Genomic DNA, 22,643 nt, shown 5'->3' with positions numbered 1-22,643 from the left:
CGTGTTACTTGTGATCTCACAAGGAGTTTTATGTAAATAAGCCAAATTTTATGTATTATATCGTCGTCTTCCACTTTTCAGTTTCCAAAGTTTCCCACCTGTTCAGTCTCCTTTCTGAAGATCCCTTGAATTCATCACATCATAAACATCTTGCATCAGTATTCTATGTGGCAATTATGTCAACAGCTAGGAGTTAAGTTGGTCAATTGCTCTTCTTTCCTTGCTTGCCAAATTTAATTTGTGACGTCTTGTGTGCTCCCTTCATTTGTTGACAAAATGACTCCCAAGTATTTAAATGAACAGACACTTTATTTTTAATTGTGCAGAATCCTACGTCTAACTCATCTTGCTCATCTTCACCTACTACCATATATTCCTATTCCATTTTCTTAAGGCCCTATTTCGAGTATTCTTCGTGCAGTTTCTTGAGCATATAAATGGTCTCGTCTTTGTCTTCTGCTATTAGGATCTAGTCGTGGGCGAAGAATTAAGTGTATACAGTATTCTTTGGCCCCACGACATTTCCTCTTCCAATTTTGGAAAACTTTTCCGAAACTTATTTACAGAGAATTCTTGCGAAATTTTGTTACCTACTTTAACCATATTGGTATAGCGTAATTGACCGGGAGACAACGTATGGGAGAGTTCGGTCGGCTGGTGCAAGCCCTTCTGTTTGATACTACTTCAGGGGCTTGCGAGTCCATCACGATTAAATGATAATGAGGACAACATCTATCCCTTGAATAGAGAAAATCTCCTACCCAGCCTGGAATCCAACGCGGGGTCCCAAGGTCTAGAGACAGCAATACCAACACTAGACCACGAGCTGGGGACAACCGTGCTGTTGTAACCCTCAGATAAGTTTCCCATTTCCTGGACATACATAATACTGATACCAAAACTTTGCTTTTCTATCCTTATTTACGCAAAAAATTCTCAACAAATTGATGTATTTGTGTGTGTCGTTCGAAGAGCGAAGTGCCAAAACAAGCAACTACAGGAGAAGATACTCGCTGCAAGACGAACTGACAAATGATCGAAAGCATAGCGCAGGCCGCTGTGGCCGAGCGGTTCTAGGCGCTTCAGTCCGGACCGCGCTGTTGCTACGGTCGCAGGTTTGAGTCCTGCCTCGGACATGGATGCCTGTGGTGTCCTTAGGTTAGTTAGGTTTAAGTAGTTCCAAGTCTAGGGGACTAATGACCTCACATGTTAAGTCTAGAGCCATTTGAACCATTTGAAAGCATAGCCACGCCCAGTAACGTTTGTTACGCCGCCGTATCCGCTCTCACTGCCGATAACAGTCCGCGATGATCGACTAAGGCAACAGCGTCGTCTTCTAGTAGGCCAGTTGTGTGATCAATGTATTAGGCGGAACTGCACGTGAAAGTTATCGTTAAATGTATCCTGAGTGAGGGATTTGTATTTTGACAGTATCAAGTGATACGTTAATGTTCAGAGGTAGCTACAAATACTTATGACATGCCTGGGAAAATGGATTGTACAAAGTTAAGTGATTCAATATTACAATAAAGAGGCGAAACATTAGGACCACTGCCCACAGCGACATTGGATGCCGCCTGGTGGCGCTGCGGGCACATGACGCGGGAAGAGAAGTGTGTAAGTGGAGCGGGGGATCACCATAGCGAAGATGTTGTTGTTGTTGTCTTCAGTCCTGAGACTGGTTTGATGCAGCTCTCCATGCTACTCTATGCTAAATTCTACGTAACCCATCTGGGTCGCTATCGGACGGCATCACCGCGTGCACGAATTACAGGACTTGTGTGTATACATAGAATACCACACACTTCCACAAACCTACCAATAAATTGTTGGATTGTTGATAAGCAGAATCAGAGCTGTATTTCGTTCCAAATGTTGTGGATGGTGGCCAGGAGGTGCCGTATTAAAACTCGGCGAGAACTTTCCAACTGATTTATTTGTTTCCACTACAGAGCTTCATTCACCTCTGTCAGCATCGCAGGCCACGCAATGCTGAGGCTACTGCCCCAGCGATCTGTGCAACGCAACGCTGTGTCGTGCCGGCCTTGTTCGCCAGCTGAAGGGTTCCGATTACGTCAGGATGGCTGCGCCAGCAGCCGACTCAGCAGCCACTGTCCCTGTTGACTCCGCGCTGCTCCTTAGGCCTGTCCCACTGCTGCTTCTTCCTCGCTATCGTAGCTGGGAACGCGGCGGCAACGACCGTCCGCGATCTGGCATCCGAATCTGCGGCCCTCGTCACGGAAGTCTCTGGCGTATGTCGGGAGCCGAGACGACTGCCTGCGCAGCTACCCATAGATTGGCCGCCCTGGCTGGCTGCAGACCCCACGTCAGCCTCAGAGGGTCGAACCAACGACCCGCCTTGGGCTGGGACGCTGTCGCCCCATCTGTTGCTGTGTGTAGCTCGGCAGTGTGATACGTGCTGCCATCCACAAGAGCTGCCACACTTGAATGAATCTCGTTGGAAAACACTCGGCTACGCGCCTCTGTTTTGCTAATGCATCACTTTGAGTCATGTACGCCCCACACTCTGGTTGCGCCAGTGGGCCCCTTCTGCCTGCAGTTTGCGACATGCGAACCGCTACGTTTACGCTTTTCAGCAGTTCGATGGCCCCTGTGGCCTCCATTCGACTTTGCAACCGCTAGTCAGCGTAACTTACTGTAATCTAGCCCACACCTGGCTGTAACTCATGCTCAGAATATCGCACAAAACTAACTTTCTGTGGTGTGTGTACTGTGAGACCTTCAGTACACACACATCAGATTATTTGACTTGTCGCTCTAATGAAGTAGGCGAGTGTCAGCAATATGTCTCGTGGTCTTATCGTGGCGTGTTTATCTTCTGCCGTTAGGTCAGACGATAGAAATGCCACTTGCATGCTTAGAGTAGCAGATTGACGGTGACCAACTTTAAACAGAAGTTGATTAATTTTCACACACATTTATTAAAATAACAACAAGCATAAAAATTATTTAACTTGGTTCTGGATGCTATTTACAATTGGCAATCTGAAGTTCCTTTGGTATGGATCGTTAATCTTATTCTCACATATATCTCTGATACTTGATAAAAGTGGCTATACGTTTATCTTCATGGCTATGTACAGGAATATGGTAATCTTATTAGGCGCAGACTGAAACTTGACTATAGACTGGTACAGACAAATGTAGAACTCGTACAGACTGTTGCAGACAAATGCAGACTGCCTAATCGGAGGTCTGTACACTCGTTACAATACCTCGTGCGTTCATGTATCACTGCACGAGTGTGATCCGCGAGGAGGAAAGGTTCTACGTAAGCAGCAATCTAATTGGCTGCGTTACATATTAATACGCGGATTGGCGGAAGCAGAGTTTGGTCCGTCTCTGTGGCAGCGCCATCTTGTAGTGCGGAGATGGACAAGCGCTGCGCCTGCGCTGTTGTGCTTAGCGGGGCGCGCTCAAGTGGGAAAGTTGTGTACGCGCTAACTACGCGGAACTATGTAAACAACACTTTCCCTATCCTAAATGATGGTGCCGCTACACAAAGACGGACAAACATGCCATTAACTGGGTGGTCATAATATTTTGGCTCATCAGTCTGTTATCGTACCCACTCGGTCTCGTCCAGGAGCAAAGTATAGAGCCATTGTACCGACTATTGTATTTTCGTTAGGTGCAACAATTGTAATAAGTAAATGTGGCATTCTGCGCCTTCTCCTCGCTGAAACCAGAGTCGTAAATGGCATAGGACCAAACCCAGCCTGTCGCTGGATCCGCCGGACCATTAACGGGCGCGGTTATCATTCCATCACTGGGAGGATCGATCAACTTGTGCGGCGAGCTGACAGGCGGCTCCGGATGCGGCGGCGGCGGCGGCGACACGCAGCAGCGCGCGGGCCAGCGCCGGCCTGTCCACGTGTCCCCGCACGTGTCGCGCTGTGTAGCCGGGCGCGGCCGCATCGCTAATGAAGCCACCGCGCCGGCACAAGGGGAGGACGGCTGCGCTGATAATCATCCCTGTCCGACAGGGCCGCGCCGCTGATTCCCGCCCCGTGTGGACACAGCGGGGGGAGCGGCCAGTCAGCAAATGAATGACTGATGGGCGCAGTCCCTGACGGCTCTGTCGCCGGCGCAACCCGCCGCCGAGGACGCCTCTGGCCTTCCATGCGCAGCCGCTACCCGCAACGAGCCTGTGCTCGTCGCTTTACACAGGTTCCGGTGTGGCATCTACTGACGCAGTCTGCACTAAGGTTGCCAATCAGACACACTCTGGTTAATACGAGGGAAACATCAGTACGACAGTCTCGCTAAAAGCAATGACCATTTAACATTAACTGAATTTTTAGTTAGTGCTCTGCAGAACATGATAATACATGATCCAGTCACATTAATGTGACCAACGCTTATGTTTGACATCAACGTGCAATAATTGTTCACCGACGGCAGGTGGCAGTCCTAGCAGTGGACAATACACGGAGTGATTCGCCTGCCCCTTACCGTGGATTTTATGCAACCCACAACGTCTTCCAAAACAACAGGCGTGATCGTCATATTCTGTCGCTTGCTACAGGCAAACGTCTATTACGACAACTTCAAAGCATTTGATGTAGCAGCCAACCAGTTGCAAAATACTGGTTTATTAAATCTTGACCATGGTTTCGACAGTTTTAAAATCGTCTTCTTAAGAAGATGTAGGACATAAATTCATATCATCTATAGTCAAAGTGAGAGTCGTAGAGTCTTCTGGTACATGCCATCCACATAATGTCCGTCCGTGGTAGCTGAGTGGTCAGCGCGATGGACTGTCATGCCTAACGGGTCGGGTTCGATTCCCGGCTGGGTCGGAGATTTTCTCTGCTCAGGGACAGGGTGTTGTGTCGTCCTTATCGTTATCATTTCCTCCCCATTGACATGCAAGTCGCCGAAGTTAAGTCAACTCGAAAGACTTGCACCAAGCGAGCGGTCTACCCGACGGGAGGCCCTAGCCACACGGCATTTCCATCCACACAATCACCATTTAAATAGATTATGTAAAAACAGTAACCATATTCTGTAGGGCTTTGTCTTAAACCTTTTAATTTAAAAAAAATCACTTATTTGATGTTGGATACAACAATATACATTAGACATGAACTAGAGTCAGCGATTCCCAATCTATCAGTAATGTGATTTTACGTCCTACTTCTTAAGCAGAAGACAGTTTTGAAACCATCGAAACCACAGTGAAGGTTTAATAAACCTATATATCGCAGCTGGTTGGCTGTTGTTTCGAATGCACTGAAACTCTTGCATGCGCAGTTTCTGTAGTGCAGCCATGTTCAAAATCTTCAGACCGTTAGTCCTATAGACAAAATGGACTTTTTTTGTAGGAAATTTAATGTACTTAAATTTTTTTAATGGATACGTTTTCGCTGAAGGTTTGGTTTTCGAGTTATTCAATAAAAACATACAGAAGTGACCTTCAAATGTGTTTTTCTTGAATAACTCGAGAACCCTGGTCTCCTGCCAAAATGTATCCCAGTACAAAATTAACTACGTTAGATTTGCTTACAGAAAGGTCCTAATCATTTTTTCTGCAGGACTTTAGCAAGTAGGAGAATATGAAACTGAGGCACGTGATTTTTGAAGGCACTGCAGGCTGCATAAATCACATACGCAGGGGCAGCTGAATCACCCTATGCATAGCGTGTCAGGTAGTTGCGGGAAATAGTGCTATTGTTTTCATAAAGCGGAAACGGAGCAATTTACGTGACGTCCAAAAGGGCATGATCATTGGCATTCCGTCCAAAGTTGGAAGCACTTTCGAAAAGACTAAGCTTGTGAACTCTGCGCATACCTTGCATGGCAAAATGGCGCTATCCATAACTGACACCATAGGCAACTGTGGTGCGTCCCGGGCCGTAGATGACGGGCGAACGGTGGCTGTAGTAATCTGTGCATCTGTTGAGCAGCTGGACGCCCAGATGAACCAAGGGGCTGCCAACAGCGTCTCCCCAACCACAGCTCAGTGAACTTTGCTGCGTACCGGCCTCTGCAGGAGGCACCTCGTTCATACGCCCATGCTGACTGCTGTTCACTGGCAACTGGTCACTGGCAACTGGACGTCCAATGAGTGGCGACAGGTGGCCTTTTCAGATGAGTCACGTTTTATGTTCCATCGGGCAGATGGCCGCTGGCGCGCACGGCGTGAAACGTCTAAAAGCAAACTCCCTGCAACAATCATCGGAAGGGTCAAGGATGGAGAAGAGAGCGTTATGGTCTAGGGCTGGGCTTCCCAACCTTTTCAGCTGGCGGACCCCTTCTACAGTCGATCAAAGAAGCCACATTCTCCGACACTAAACTGTGTATGCGTTCTCACTTAGGAACCGCAAAGGCTGCTTGGGAATACGACCTGAAGTAAAAGTACATATGTTTTTCACACGAAAAAAAAAATTGTGATGAATTTGATTTTCACCTTTTTACTTAATAATTTCACTCATTATTTTACACGATTTGGTGAAAGATGGCTGCGGACCCCCTAGAAAGAGCCGGCGGACCTCTAAGGGGTCCGAGGACCACACGTTGGGAAGCCCTGGTCTAGGGAACGTTTTCGTGGCATTCCCTAGGAACCTCGTCATTCTGAAAGGCGCAATGAATCAGCACTACTTTCTATCCTTGGGGACCATGTTTTTTGCTTCAACACGATGGCATCCACCAGCAAGATAGTACAACGTGTCACATAGCTCGCAGTGTACAAGTATACATGAGTGGTTCGAAGAACAGTAGGATAAGTTTAGGGGTACTCTCCTCCCCGGATCTATATCCAATCGAACATCTGGGGTCCACCTCGATTGGGCTGTTGGCGCCACGGTTCCCCCAGACGGTCACGGCACTGGAGTCGTCGTGGTTCCACATCCCTGTAGGTACCTTACAGAACGTCACTGATTGTCTTCCTGCACATCTCGCAACAGCCCAGACTCCAGAGTGGTTATTCAGCCTTTTCACCTGTGGACACACTAATGCGACTGGACAGTATACATGCATGTGAAAATAACATATTTACCTTCATAAAACTTAACATCAAATTTCCTTCTTTGTGTCATTTCTACGAGGGTAATCCCAAAAGTAAGATCTCCTATTTTTTTTTATAAGTACAGAACTCTGTTTGTGTGGCAGTTGGTCACACTCTTATGAAGAGTGCTTCATGCGCTGTAAGTAAACGTGCGCACGCCGCTCGGAGGCGCTCAGTCTAGGCTTGGCTACCATTGAGAATGGAGCTCCAGTAAGATGTTACCCCCAAGTGGGAATTGCGCGCTGTTATTCGGTTTTTGAACGCAAAGGGCACTGCGACGATTGAAACGATCGCCAATTGACGGAAGTGTATGGTGAGTTGTGCATGGATGTCAAAAATGTTCATAAGTGGTGTAGAGAGTTTGCAGCTGGTCGGACCGAAATTGATGACGAACAAAGGAGCGGGAGACCGTCAATTTCTGAGGAGACAGTGTTGAAGGTTGAGCAAAGCATGCGTGAAGATCGGCGGATCCCTCTGGATGATCTCCGCACGTTGGTTCCTGAGGCTTCCGGAAGCACCGCTCACAGAATTTTAACGGAAGTATTGAACTACCGGAAGGTGTGCCCAAGATGGATACCACGCATGCTTACTGAGGACCACATGTGGCAACGAGTCGGTGCTTCCCACGCATTTCTTCACCGCCTTGCAGCCGAACAGGACAACTTTCTGGACTCAACTGTCACGGCTGACGAAACCTGGGCGTACCACTTTACACCTGAGACCAAGCAACAATCACGCCAGTGGCGTCATCCTTCTTTGCCAAAGCCGCGGAAATTCAAACACAGTCTACCGGTAAAGTCATGGCAACCGTTCTTTGGGATCGGAAAGAGGTATTGTCGGTCGACTTTATGCCCACTGGGACCACAATTAACGCTGTGAGACTCTGAAAAAACTCAAACAATTCAGAACCGGAGAAGAGGAGCGTTGAGCAAGGGCGTATACATAATCCATGACAACGCTCGCTCACACATCGCTCGGCAAACCGTTGCTCTCCTGCAACAGTTTCGGTGGAACATAATCACCCACCCACCCTATAGTCCTGACTTGGCGCCCAGTGACTATCACCTGTTCCGTAAGTTAAAAGAAAATTTGGCTGGAAAGCGATTCAGCTCCGACGACGAGGCGAAAGAAGAGGTTCATAACTTTCTGAACAGCATGGCGGCGAGCTAGTATGACATGGGCATACAAAAACTGCCACAGCGTCTACAAAAATGTATCGACAGAAATGGTGATTATGTCGAAAAGCCGGCCGGAGTGGTCGTGCGGTTCTAGGCGCTACAGTCTGGAACCGAGCGACCGCTACGATCGCAGGTTCGTATCCTGCGTCGGGCCTTGATGAGTGTGATGTCCTTAAGTTAGTTTCGTTTAATTAGTTCTAGGTTATAGGCAACTGATGACCTCAGAAGTTAAGCCGCATAGTGCTCAGAGCCATTTTTATGTCAAAAAATAGCTAAATGTTCAAGCTGTAAACTGATGTAAACCATTGTAGAAATAAACAGGTCTATGTACTTATAAAAAAGAGGAGAGCTTAGTTTTGGGATTACCTTCGTAGTATGTAATTAATTTAGGAAATAGCGTTTCATAGGTACGTTAAAGAGATATCCTTGTGCTTCGTCCTTTCCATTTGTTCTATTCATACTTTGTTTCACGATAGAACTTTCTTGCATTATTATGTTTCTTGAAAGATTTGACACTTTTCCCCGCACTCAGACTACTGATCCACGGAGCCGCTTTTTTCATTTGTGTCGAAACACTGAGCCTCACAGAGTTCAACTGTAGACTCCCTTTTCACTCTCTTCTCACTTTCATCGTATAGTTTAACTGTCTTTTAAATTAATATAGTAAACTTATAACACGTGCGTATTGACTGCAGGCAATGGAAAATTATAGACTCACAACAGGAACACGTTTTAACAAAAACAGCCGTCTGGCGATAGGTAAAGGCCTGAAAAGGCCCTGTGCATTAATAAAGAAGGCGTTCGTGACGAGGCGGCTATTATTTATTGCTGAAGTCGGTCATGAGAGTCGGCACGTACATTCGCTGTTCTGTCATTGTGGGCGGAACTCGATTTCCTAGCGGAGATCGATGTGCCCAGCTCTCCGGAACAAAATGGCAACTGCCCGCGCCGCACGTCCCATCTGACAGACGTGGCGACACGTGTTGTAGCCACTCTGTGGAATTACGCCATTCGGTGCGGAAAAAAGACGAAACTAATGTGTGCAGCGCGTGCGACACGTGTATTAAAACACGGACGTGTACACGTGCTACAGGCCGGAGCGGCGATAATTTTCGGGCGGCGGCTGGCAGCAGCGGAAATTAGTCCGTCCCCGGGGTGCGAGAGCGGCGCTGTTACTTGTTGAAATGGACACCGGCTTCATTACACGGCCAATTTAGAGTTGATGAAGCGATCACTCTGGTCCACTTTTCGCGCCATCAGCGGGCCCGACAGCTAGATTCGCTGTTAGTCACCGTGCCACGTTATCCGTCACACTTCTGCCCGCGGGTATCTAAACGGACGTTATTTACTGTTATCAATGCGGCTGTCGGACAGAATTCAGTAGAGGACTTCCGGTCGACAAGCTCGTTTTGAAGCCCGCTCCGCAACTGTTGACTCTGCAGGGTTCTATCGCAGAAAATGATCCGGTTGTCTATAAGAAGGTAGCAACGCCAGAAGACAGCAGAGATCACCAGGAAGATGATTGGTGCAGGTTCACAGTTGGCCCTGCAGGTAAAATCAAATTAACATACTGCGGATTAAACCTAGCAATACCAACACATTTTCCACATCGCGCATTACCTATGGTGATTGTGGGGGATGGTGTACTTTATGTTCAACCCAAAAAAAAAAAAACACAAAATTACTTAGTTGTTGTCGACTTACATGGAGATGATGAAAGTCATGGGATAGCGATATGCACATATACAGATGGTGGCAGTATCGCGTACGCAAGGTATAAAGAGGGCAGTACACTCGCGGAGCTGTCATTTGTAGTCAGGTGCTTGATGTGAAAAGAATACATATGTTTTTGGATGGGGTCCGCCTTTAGCAAAACACAATTTTGTTTTTTAACCCAAACATGTTTCACTGCAGTTGCAGCATCTTCAGTGAGCTTTTATTTTATGGCTGTTAAAGATAAAGAATGTTGTTTACTGTTTGTATACATGTAAGTATTAGTTTTTACATTGTAATTACAGATATCTGAAAAACACATAAAGTTATGAATTTTACCACATGGTGTGGTTTTTCTGACGTATTGTGTTTCAACAGTGACTGTTCTATTCCACAGTTTGTCATCTGCAGCCGCTTACACCTTAAAGTAGATAAGTTGTTTAAGCCAACCTTACAATGTCTCTCTCTCTCTCTCTCTCTCTCTCTCTCTCTCTCTCTCTGTGTGTGTGTGTGTGTGTGTGTGTGTGTGTGTGTGTGTGTGTGTGTGTGTGTTTAAATTATGTTTGACTTACGTTTTCTTTTCCCTCGTCTTCATCACTGTCAAACACTATGTATACTTATACTATATTATACTTATACTATATATACTATTAAAGATTTCCGATGTAATTATGGCCGCACAACGGGAATTGAACACAGAATGGTCACTGTCACTGTTTCACTGTTTACCAGCTGTAAAGACAAACATGGCGGACAGTGGAACAGTTGAAGGTGTAAAACCAAGATGGCTGACGGTGTAACAGTTGGAGGTCTTCCTGGCGGTTGTTGTGATTCTTTCAATCTTTCAGAGGTGTATGTGCATTTCTTTGGTGCGTGTCTGTGTGTGTGTGTGTGTGTGTGTGTGTGTGTGTGTGTGTGTGTGTGTGTGTGAGAGAGAGAGAGAGAGAGAGAGAGAGAGAGAGAGAGAGAGAGAGAGAGTGACAGTAGGTTTGAGGATTTTTTCGTATGTGTGTGGGGCGGGGGGAGGGGTGGGGTGGGATGGGGTGGGGTGTATTGTTAAATCAAACACGGAAAAAAAGAGCTTCAACCCCAAGATGATTATTAATGTGAAAAGATTTCCGATGTAATTACGGCCGCACGATGGGAATTAAGGGACTTTGAACACAGAATGGTAATTGGAGAGTGATGCGCAGGACATTCCATTTCGGAAATCGTTAGGGAATTCAATATTTCGAGATTCACAGTGCCAAGGGGGTGCCAAGAGTACCAAATCACCTCTCACAACGGACAACGCAGTGGCCGACGGCCTTCACTTAACGACCGAGAGCAGCGGCGTTTGTATAGAGTATTCAGTGCTAACAGATAAGCAGCACTGTGTGAAATAACCGCAGAAACCAATAAGGGGGAGACGACGAACTTATCCGTTAGGACAATGCCGTGAAATATGGGGTTAATAAGCTACGGCAGCAGACGACAGACGTAAGTGCCTTTGCTAACAGGATGACATCACCTGCAGCGCCTCTCCTGATCTCGTGACCATATCGGTTGGATCCTAGACGCCCATAAAACGTGGCCTCGTCAGACAAGCTGCGATTTTTTTTTTTTTTTTTTTTTTTAAACCGAGCGAGGTGGCGCAGTGGTTAGCACACTGGACTCGCATTCGGGAGGACGACGGTTCAATCCCGTCTCCGGCCATCCTGATTTAGGTTTTCCGTGATTTCCCTAAATCGCACCAGGCAAATGCCGGGATGGTTCCTTTGAAAGGGCACGGCCGATTTCCTTCCCCATCCTTCCCTCACCCGAGCTTGCGCTCCGTCTCTAATGACCTCGTTGTCGACGGGACGTTAAACACTAATCTCCTCCTCCTCCTCCAAGTTGCGATTTTAGCTGGTAAGAGCTGATGGTAGGATTCGAGGGACACTACAAATCCATGGACCCAAGTTGTCAACAGGACGCTGTGCAAGCTGGTGGTGACTGCATATTGGTGTGGGCTGTGATTACCTGGAATGGAGTGAGTCCTCTGGTCCAGCTACTACTAGGTGACCACTTGCAGCCATTCATGGACTCCGTGTTCCCAAACAACGATGGAATCTTTGTGGATGACAGTGCACATTGTGACCAGGCCACAACTGTTCGTGACTTGTTTGAAGAACAGTTCGAGCAAATGATCTGGCCACCCAGATCGCCCGGGGTGAACATTTGTGGGACGTAATCGAGAGATCAGTTAGCGTACCAAATCCAGCACCGCCAACACTTTCGTAGTTATGGACGGCTATAGAGGCAGCATGGCACAGCATTTCTCCTAGGGACTACCAACGACTTGAATCCATACCATATCGAGTTCATGCACTACGCCGGAGAAAAGGAGCTCCGACAAGGTAGTAGGATGAGTCATATTTCCAAGACTTTTGTCACCTCAGTGTAGGTCAGAGGGCGTTACAAGGATGCCCTACAAACTCCAAAGACAAACACTACAACGTAGACGTTCTGCATCACGTAAGAGTAGATACTCTGCCGGCAGCTGATTGTAAGTGACCAATGACTGATCTGTGGCAGACAACGCGTTTTGTAGCCCTGAATTTAAACTTGTGTCCTAGCCTAAACACACGCTCGTGCAATGCAGTGTATCCGAGAACACGGTGGTCAACAATCTGAAGCAGAACTAAAATCTCAATCGCATTCTTCACGGCGATTAAAGCTAACCTCTACAAAGAAATTCAAGACAGAAAAATTTTGTTTTCGGCGCTAAAAGCAAACTTTATTTTCTCGCTATCACTGGCTACCTGAAAGTATCCTCATACTGGCTACATGAGCTGCTGGGCTACCAACCGAAGAGCAGTCCCAGTTGGCACTTGGTTGCAGACGATAGGTTACACAGGCGGATTCCAAACAAAAAACAATGATAGAAAGAAAAATAAGAACAAATAAAAAAGTCAACCCAGTTATGAAAATGACTTGGCTAGGTATTAAGAAATAAAAAAGTTGCATGTAAACAACTTAACTGATTCAATATAGTAATCATAGTCGTTTGATTAGACTTAAAAATAAAAAAATACTCCAGTGTATTTGATGAGATTCGAGCCTACAACCTTCTACACGTCAGGTTTCTTCTACAACCACTGCACTATGTACCTGCATTATGGATCGATGTTACATTTATGACTAGTGACCCGAACACAGTGGTGAATTGCAGCCTTCAAAAATTCGGATTGCCGCTATGTCGTGTGTAGCTTATCTAATGTAAGCTGATCTCTGTGATTATTTATTTATCATATGATGATACAGAGCTTGGATCAAATACATAATTTTAAGAGTATACAGTGTAAGAAATGACAAGCAAAGTACAGGTACAGAATCAAATGTCCAAAGTATTATGCTAAATTATGTACACATTACACAAGTTCTTAGATTTCTAAGTCCAATCTGTTGATCCAGTTGAGCCCTTCAGGAGATGCATAGTGGATGTCATTTATTGATCCCCCGAAGGCTCGTTTGGGGCATTCACCAACAGTGATTTATTGTTCGCAGGGCAGCTCCACAGTTACAATGTGGAGATGTTACCCAGCCCCATTTGTGCTTTAGATATCCGCAGTTCCCTTGCCCTGTTCGGATGCGGTTGATGGTTTTCCATTGGCATCTGGGGAGTGTGAAACCTTGGAAGGCTTTTCATCCAGATGACAGCCGGCCGGTGTGGCCGAGCGGTTCTAGGCCCTTCAGCCGGGAACCGCGCGACCGATACGGTCGGTGGTTCGAAACCTGCCTCGGGCATGGATGTGTGTGATGTCCTTAGGTTAGTTAGGTCTAAGTAGTTCTAAGTTCTAGGGGAGTGACGACCTCAGATGTTAAGTCCCATAGTGCTCAGAGCCATTTGAACCATTTTGAACCAGACGGCAGTTGAACACTGACGATTCTTCTCACTGACTTCTCCATACTTCGTTGATGTTAAAATTCGGAGGCCTCAAGATGTTATGCAGTTCGCCGAGGTGGTTTTCTCGACTTCAGACGCTGATATTCTGCTATTAATATATCGCTGTGTATGGGTAGGTATGGGTTCTTCTGAATGTTTCTCCAAATCTTCAGGAAAGCATCTGACCTTCGTAGAGCTGGAGGTTGGATGTTACTTAAAATTGGTAGCCATGCAGTTTGAGTGCTACGTATGCAGCCTGTGATAAGTCGCATTGTGATTGTAATAACTGTAAATGTAACGCCAAATCGCGTCTTGTGAGGAAGGGTCCAGTAGTGTTCAGTTAGTACTGTGTATGAAACGTGTGTATTTCGTTAGCATAGTTGTGTGTATTATTTCTGGCATGGTTTTGTTGTGTGTTGAAATATGAAATAAAAAGCCTAGAATTTGGCGTGCAAACATATTAAGAAAGAAAGCCAGACAAGGAATTGTAAGTGAACTGACCATTTGTTGCGGCAGTTTGGCAACGGCGAACGATTCGGACGTGACTGCGACACCAGCAGGAGAAATTACTATATTTTGTTGATACCTATACCTCTGTAATAAATGTAGCTATAGAAAGACACTACACGTCGTTTAGTGAGGACTTTGTCAATTCATTTGGGTGAAATCAGAAGCACGATATCTTAGACGGTTGCGGAACCATGAGGTGAACAGCTTAGCTGAATCGCTCTGTGCATGACGTAGGCGTACCATTTGTATTCTTTCGCCATAGGACACAGTAATCCTGACATGATTACAGTTGCCGTTTTTACTCTAACTGATGAGAACAGAAATAAATATTGAGTTAAGATTGAAATCCGGTGTCTGAATGAAACCTCAGCTGACGAGGACACTCGGGCTTAACGTCTCACGTGATTATGAAGTATGGCCTCACGTCATAACACTGCGCCAAGTGGTCTCTTGATTTAAGCCAGCACGCCGGAGCTCCCACTGGTGATTGGAAACTGTTTATCACTATCAGTTTTGCGCTGCCGGGAAAAGGCTTTTTGAGTGCGGACGTTGAAGCCTGCACTCGACAACCAAGCGGTCACTCTATCCAGTGACCATATCCTAACGGTAGGATCAAAATATCTTCCTGTCTCATTACAAATTCTACATGTTGGGCATCATTGTTACTATATCGTCAGCCATTAATTTCTATTATTTTCCCTCTTCCTTCGTTTTCCTAGTACCCAACGCATCGTTTCAATACTTTTCCAATATAATTTCCTAATCGTTATTTTCATTTTTCACACAAGCATATTTTTTCATCAGAGGGAAACTCTGCTTCGTTTGCGATTTTTCCTGCCATTAACGTACTCGAGTAGCAAGCTAGTTTGTATCAACTTAAATCTCTTCAACGATTTGGAAAACTAAAAGCGGCACGCTGTATCTCTAGCACAGATCACAAAGAACTTCACATGTTGCCAAAGACAACGCATTCAGTTGAAATAAAAGGTGAATCCACAAAACAACGGTAACGAATATGCAGGCCAATCTTACATTCTGACAAATAAGATGAAACGCAACAACACTGCACGCCACCGTAGGTAAATCTGAGAGAAAAAAGAGGAAAATACGATCACGACAAATCAGGGCTTAACATGGTTAGCATGTAACACGAAGGGGATTTTCACCTACAGCTAAGGGGTAGGCGTATTTCACACGACAAGCTGGAGACATGTCTATGTGCTAATAATTGTTGCCTTGATAAATCTTAATCGCAAAGTCAGGCATTAGACATAACAACAGTCCTGCTATATAAATGTGCAATCATAAACCGTCTACTTTAAAGATGCCAGTAAAGTCTTGTTTTTCCAAAAAAAAAAAAGGTAACGGAAGATGAGCTTCTGACCAGATTGTGCGCCGATAAAATTCATTGAACAGCAAAAGTCTCCATAATGCCCCGTAGAAGCTTGGGTAATTCCAACAAGACAATGCGACACCCCACACGTCTGGCATTGCTACAGAGCGGCTCCAGGAACACTCTTCTGAGTTTAAACACTTCCGCTGGCCGCCAAACTTCCCAGACATGAACACTATTAAGCATATCTGGGATACCTTGCAACGTGCTGTTCAGAAGAGATTTCCACCTCTTCGTACCCTTAAGGATTTATGAACAGCCCTGTAGGATTCATGGTGTTAAGTCCCTCCAGCACTACTTCATACATTAGTGGAATCCATGGCCAGTCGTGCAGCGGCATTTCTGCGTGCTTGTGAAGGCCCTACACGATATTAGGCAGCTGTCCCAGTTTCTTCAGTGAATGAGCAGATTACCAGTTCTGGCATTTACCTTACAAGCGAGGGAAACCTCCGGGAAACTAATGCCGGAACCGTCAGTTTGCGACTATTTTTAAATTTAGTTCTTGGGCAAAGTGGCCCATTTTCCTAGAAAAAATCGTGTGTGTGTGTGTGTGTGTGTGTGTGTGTGTGTGTGTGTGAGAGAGAGATGGTTATGATGATGATGATGATGATGATGCAACTGTAATGGCACTACATTGCGCGACAAAAGCTTGCGTAGTCGCCGGTTCACGGAAAACACGACACACCAGAGCTATGCCTAATGTGCCTAGGGTCACGCCGGTTGACGCGTTTTGTTCCATTCCGGAAGGAACTAATGCCGGAACCGTCAGTTTGCGACTATTTTTAAATTTAGTTCTTGGGCAAAGTGGCCCATTTTCCTAGAAAAAATCGTGTGTGTGTGTGTGTGTGTGTGTGTGTGTGTGTGTGTGTGTGTGTGTGTGTGTATGTGTGAGAGAGAGATGGTTATGATGATGATGATGATGATGATGCAACTGTAATGGCACTACATTGCGCGACAAAAGCTTGCGTAGTCGCCGGTTCACGGAAAACACGACACACCAGAGCTATGCCTAATGTGCCTAGGGTCACGCCGGTTGACGCGTTTTGTTCCATTCCGGAAGGAACAATATTTCCGTTATGTGAGACTTCTTCTGATTTACAAACGGTTACAAGGAGACTTCTCCCCATTACGGTCACCTTTCGTGAAAGACGATAATTAACCCGCGCTGCGAGGTTGTTTAACGGTTTTTAAGAATGCGTCTTAAATTTCCGGCAGGGAGCAGCAGGTAACCCGACTCTGCCGTGTGTGCTTTCCCAGAACAAAGAGGGGTCGAGAGAGACGTGACACCAGTAAACAGGGCGCACTTCATTTCCACGTAGCCCGGCAAACGCGGCAGACACGCAGCCGTCTGGCGGCCAATTTACTCGGAGACGTGCGCTTCTCACTGCAGCTCATTACTTAGGCTCTGCCGTCTAGCTCATCGGTGATGCAAGCTTTTCGTATTAACCTGAGAAAACAGTTACGTGATTCAGCTTCATTCACTTTAAATGAATCCGCTATTTTGTTCTTCAGGTATCATGAAGAGCAAAGCTTATTTCGTCTTTAATAATAAAATCTTGACATTAAGCGAAAAGTTAACTCGCCTTGAAACGTAGCAATGTGGAATAGCTTCACTTTCTATAATTCAACTCCTTAAATGTTTTTCTTTTCAGCGATATGTACCACACGTGATGCATATACCTTGAATATTTAAAACTGCTAATTCGTAACCACGCTGTATTTTGCTAAACTTTATTACTCAATTAGCTGAAAAACTCTGCATTTCCCGGGTATTCACCCCGCCCATTTTGTATTAGAAACGAAAAGAAAAACTGAACTGCGTTTGTAGTACACACTTAAAAAAATGTTTTGCTATTACCCCGGTTCGCAGAAATCCTGAAGACAGACGTTGACTGTGGATATTGCATCGCAGACACAGTCCCTTTGACTGTTCAGAGATGTCACTAAACCCGTCCAAGGATGTAAACCATGCACGAGCAGCGCCTATTGGACGGAGGGGGTCCGACGGCCGATCAGTTCCAGTCATTCCACCAGGACGAGGTACACGGCTCCTGTTGTCTGTAGTTCAACCCTGTTTAGACGGTAAATACCGCGGTTCGATCGCGTCCGCATTGTTGCTTTGTGCCAGGAATGGCTCTTAATAAGGGAAGTGGCCAGGCGTCTCGGAGTGAACCAAAGTGATGTTGTTCGTACATGGAGGAGATACAGAGAGACAGGAACTGTCGATGACATGCCTCGCTCAGGCCGCCCAAGGGCTGCTACTGCAGTGGATGACCACTACCCACGATTATGACTCGGATGAAGCCTGACAGCAACGCCACCATGTTGAATAATGCTTTTCGTGCAGCCACAGGACTACACGTAACAGAGTGCATGATGCACAACTTCACTCCCCACGTCCATGGCGAGGTCCATCTTTACAACCACGACACAATACGGCGCGGTACAGAAGGGCCCAACAACATGCCGAATGGACCGCTCAGGACTGGAGACAACATGCTCTGGCTGAACGCCTTAGACACATTGTCAAGCGAGTGCAGCAAGGTGGAGGTTCCCTGCAGTTTTTGGGTGGCATTATGTGGGGCCGACGTACGCCACTGGTGGTCTTGGAAGGAGCCGGACGACAATTCGCACGTCCACCGTGCACATCTTGTGAATGACTTCCTTCAGGATAACGACATCGCTCGACTAGAGTGGCCAGCGTGTTCTCCAGACATGAATCCTATCGAACATGCGTGGGATGCATTGAAAAGGATTGTTTATGGACGACGTGACCCACCAACCTCTCTGAAGGATCTACGCCGAATCGCCGTTGAGGAATAGAACAGTCTGGACCGACAGTGCCTTGATAAACTTGTTGATAATATGCCAAGACGAATACAGGCATGCATCAATGCAAGAGGACGTGCTACTCGGTATTAGAGGTACCGGTGTGTACAGCAATCTGGACTACCACCTCTGAAGGTCTCGTTGTATGGTGGTACAACATGCAATGTGTGATTTTCATGAGCAATAAAAAGGGTGGAAATGATGTTTATGTTGATCTCTATTCCAATTTTCTATACAGATTCCGGAACTCTCAGAACCGAGGTGATACGAAACATTTTTTGATGTGTGTATAATGTCCCGGAGAATTTCTGTACGCTTGGCGCAGCTACTTCTCATGTATACAACGCTATTTTGTAAAAGACTCTGTGGCAACGTCTCTTCGTAGCTCGATAGACGGATATTATTTTCGCCTACAGCTGCTTGCGTTTCGCAGTTGAAAGCTGAAAAAAGCGCTGCCAGATGTCAGGGATTTCGCCGGCCGGTGTGGCCGTGCGGTTCTAGGCGCTTCAGTCAGGAACCGCGTGACCGCTACGGTCGCAGGTTCGAATCCTGCCTCGGGCATGGATGTGTGTGATGTCCTTAGGTTAGTTAGGTTTAATTAGTTCTAAGTTCTAGGCGACTGATGACCTCTGAAGTTAAGTCGCATAGTGCTCAGAGCCATTTGAACCATTTGTGAGTCGTATAATAACGTATTGTGTAGGTACATTCAGCGGCATATTTGGATACTGTCGGCAAAATGTTAGCGATTAAAGTTAGTAGCAACGAAGTAATAAATTTCAATGTCATGCGTGTTGCGGCAGTTTTTCAGAAACCTCATTGTGTATGATGTCATATCTCCAGAACTATGAGAGGTAGATGGTTCTTACCCCGACAGCGGTTGTTGCCTGTCAGTGAGGTATATGTGTAAGAAGTGTGTTGAAATAGGCCTAGTGGCTTAGGAGGAGATGTGGAGAAAACACACACACATTCACATTTTATAAAATATGTGGATGTCTGCTTTTGAGACTGCAGATGGTAATTGTATAATTAGTTTTTGGGGAAACGTTATGTTTGTTGAAATACTCTTAATTTACGATTCATTAAAAAAGAACCCGCTGATAATAACTTGTTTTAAGATTAATTTACCTCATTTGGAAGTCCTCGTTATCCACTTTGTGGCAAACAAGAAATTCTATTCAAAATTATCTTATTCCGGAATTTGCAAAATACATGTTGATTCGTACAGAGAAGATAAGAGCAACCACTAACTTTTTATAATGCTATTTATTTACATAAATAAATAGCATTTAAAACATAAGTAGTTTTACAAAAGGTGACTGGTTGCTCACACCTCTGCAACAATCGATCCGTATTTTGCATTACAGCGACGGACTCAAATTTGAGTTTTCGACAATATAGCAGAATGTGCGAATATTATCATGTAATTCTTTCAACATTCCAGTGATGTGGTTTTATAGCCCCTGTTTCCAAAAATGCACACTGTTACTAAAATAGCAGTTTGTGAAATATACCATTAGACATTTTAACTTCCCAGAAAAATCTTGGCAGGTTCTGGAGTTTGCAGTGCACGTTAAAGAGTGCTTTTACACTTACATCTACACTTTGCAAACCATTTCGAAGTGCATGGCAGAGGGTACGTCCCATTGTACCAATGATTAGAGCTTTTTCCCGTTCCATTCTCTTATGGACCGCGGGGAGAACTATTATTTAAATGCCTCTGTGCTTTCTGTAATTAATCTAATCTTGTCCTCATAATTCCTATAGGTGCAATATGCAAGGGGTTGTAGTATATTCCTAGAATCGTCATCTAAAGCCGTTTCTCTTGAAACAGTACCTGCCCTTTTATCATTTCGTGGCTACACAGTTTGTAATTAAACAAAATTATTTCATTGTGTACGGCAATGTGTATATGTTATAATTGTTACTGAATATGTAACTGCTGGGTATTTTACCATTCTGTTAGTACTGTCCTAATCAAGTCTTTATATTGGTGTCGCGCACAAAGACGTAGGCAGTTGTAGTCAACATTCAGCATGTAATGTTCGAAATCGGTCCATGCCGGGTAGTTAACACAAACTTCTGTGTCAGTCCCAGATCAGTTGTTGATGAACAGTCAGTCTGTGTTATTAGCCGTGGGCAAGCTTTTAACCACTTCAGATACTATGTTATTCGGTTTATTTATAACAATACAGGCAATCTGTAATCACATGGAACATGTACGGTTACAAGTCAGTGTATTCAATATTCTACATGTAAGGATCCAGAGTCTATCGGTGAGAGCACATAATTGTATAATCCAATGGACCTGCCTCTGTAACCGAAGCGTCCGGAACCGCGCTGCTGCTACGGTCGCAGGTTCGAATCCCGCCTCGGGCACGGATGTGTGTGAAGTCCTTAGGTTAGTTAGGTTTAAGTACTTCTAAAGTCTAGGGGACTGATGACCTCAGATGTTAAGTCACATAGTGCTTAGAGCCATTTTTTGTAGCCAAAGCCACAACGAGCTCTTTTGCCAGAGCGTTGGAATTCTGGCTGTGGAATAAATTTTCATCCCTAGTACTTGGCCGGCAGGGGAAGAAGAGATAGTGACGGAAGCTTTCTGATTACGAGACTTTGCTCCAGTGTCCTGGTTTGAAATACAGACCTCTCCATGTCGGCTTATGGGGTGAGGGCATATGGCGGGGACGCTAAAAGTCAAAGTTTGTCCACGGCGCTCTTGGAGAGAAGTAGCGTATGGCGGTCACCGTTTTGCACCCTTTCAATTCCTTCCATCAATAGAAACACGGCACAAAACAACACAGGCAACCACCTCAGTTATACTTACATCTGACGCAATAACGTAGAGAAGGGAATGCACAGAAACCGCCTTACATGCGCCACTGCCCAGGGTGACAATTAGGAATTCTTGTACCTGCTCTCAAACGCTCATGGAGCTGACCTCCTCATAAAGCGATATAAATGTAACAATACTTCGAGAAGCTGGATAACTTTATTTGCTTTCTGCTTTTAGAATACCCTTGAATTTTTGACTATGGCAGACATTTATAAAAAACTACATTCTCATTATATTTGATAACTGACTTTCATTGTTTTCTTTTCTTTAATTTCAGGTAAGTAACTGCAGTTACCACTTCCTGCCAGACGTTCCTCCTGGAGCATGTAAGTTCTATCTTACAGACAGATATACTTATTTGCTTGAGCTGACTGAATCATTTTATGAAGTCTGACAACGATGAGTGGTCAAATTTAAATATTTAGTTCTGCCAAGACTGCCCACCGTAGGCAACTGCTTCAATTGTGTTAATCTAGCTACGTCCGGATGTATGTAGTACTTGGGGATAAGACATCTGCAGCAAGGGTTTCATATCTCCGGTGTAGAAGAAAAGTTCCTCTTCTTAGAAATCCGTATTTCTTTCAACACGCCCTGTCAGTATGATGCTTGTGCCCTTTGTTGTTAAAGTGCTTGCAATATCTAAACTTCACTCAGCATGTAGCTTTTGTCTTCAGTGTTTAACTGAATCTTCTCCTTTAACGCTCAAAGTGTCGTACATTGCCACAGAAGGTGACGACACCTCATACTTCATTATTTTTCATTTGCACGAGTGTTTGCATCCCTTTTTAACCTTGCACCATTTCAACATTTTCAGTCTGGTGCTACGAGACTAATGGTTTAGATACTGCAGATAAAGATCAAATGAGTTTGCAGTTTTTTCCATCCAAACCGTATTTCTTGTATTAAAATTAATAAAAAGCACTGACAAAAGAGCGACAAAAGTCTTAAACATTCTTCCTGTTCTGAGATACTTTGTGTGTGAGACGGCCGGACGGAGTGGCCGAGCGGTTCTAGGCGCTTCAGTCTGGAACCGCGCGACCGCTACGGTCGCAGGTTCAAATCCTGCCTCGGGCATGGATGTGTGTGATGTCCTTAGGTTAGTTAGGTTTAAGTACTTCTAAGTTCTAGGGGGACTGATGACCTCAGAAGTTAAGTCCCATAGTGCTCAGAGTCATTTGAACCATTTTTTGTCTGTGAGACGGTTTTACATACCAACAATAACATTGTAAACGGCGCCCTGTCTCAGCGTTGTA

At 45.3% G+C, this 22,643-nt stretch overlaps 1 protein-coding gene across 1 annotated transcript in view; it reads left to right on the top strand.

Annotated features, from left to right (window-relative positions):
- LOC126419464 (roundabout homolog 2-like) overlaps positions 1–21,796 on the top strand; it is a 238,462-nt gene extending 216,666 nt beyond the window's left edge. Inside the window, exon 3 of the mRNA XM_050086652.1 lies at positions 21,668–21,796. Coding sequence (XP_049942609.1) covers positions 21,668–21,675 — 8 coding nt within the window. The 3' untranslated portion in view covers positions 21,676–21,796. The remainder of the gene's footprint in view (positions 1–21,667) is intronic.
- Positions 21,797–22,643: the final 847 nt, after the last annotated feature.

Source organism: Schistocerca serialis, chromosome 9 (genome assembly GCF_023864345.2).
Source record: "Schistocerca serialis cubense isolate TAMUIC-IGC-003099 chromosome 9, iqSchSeri2.2, whole genome shotgun sequence".
Taxonomy (NCBI): Eukaryota; Metazoa; Arthropoda; class Insecta; order Orthoptera; family Acrididae; genus Schistocerca; species Schistocerca serialis.
This window is presented reverse-complemented; position numbering and strand designations above follow the sequence as displayed.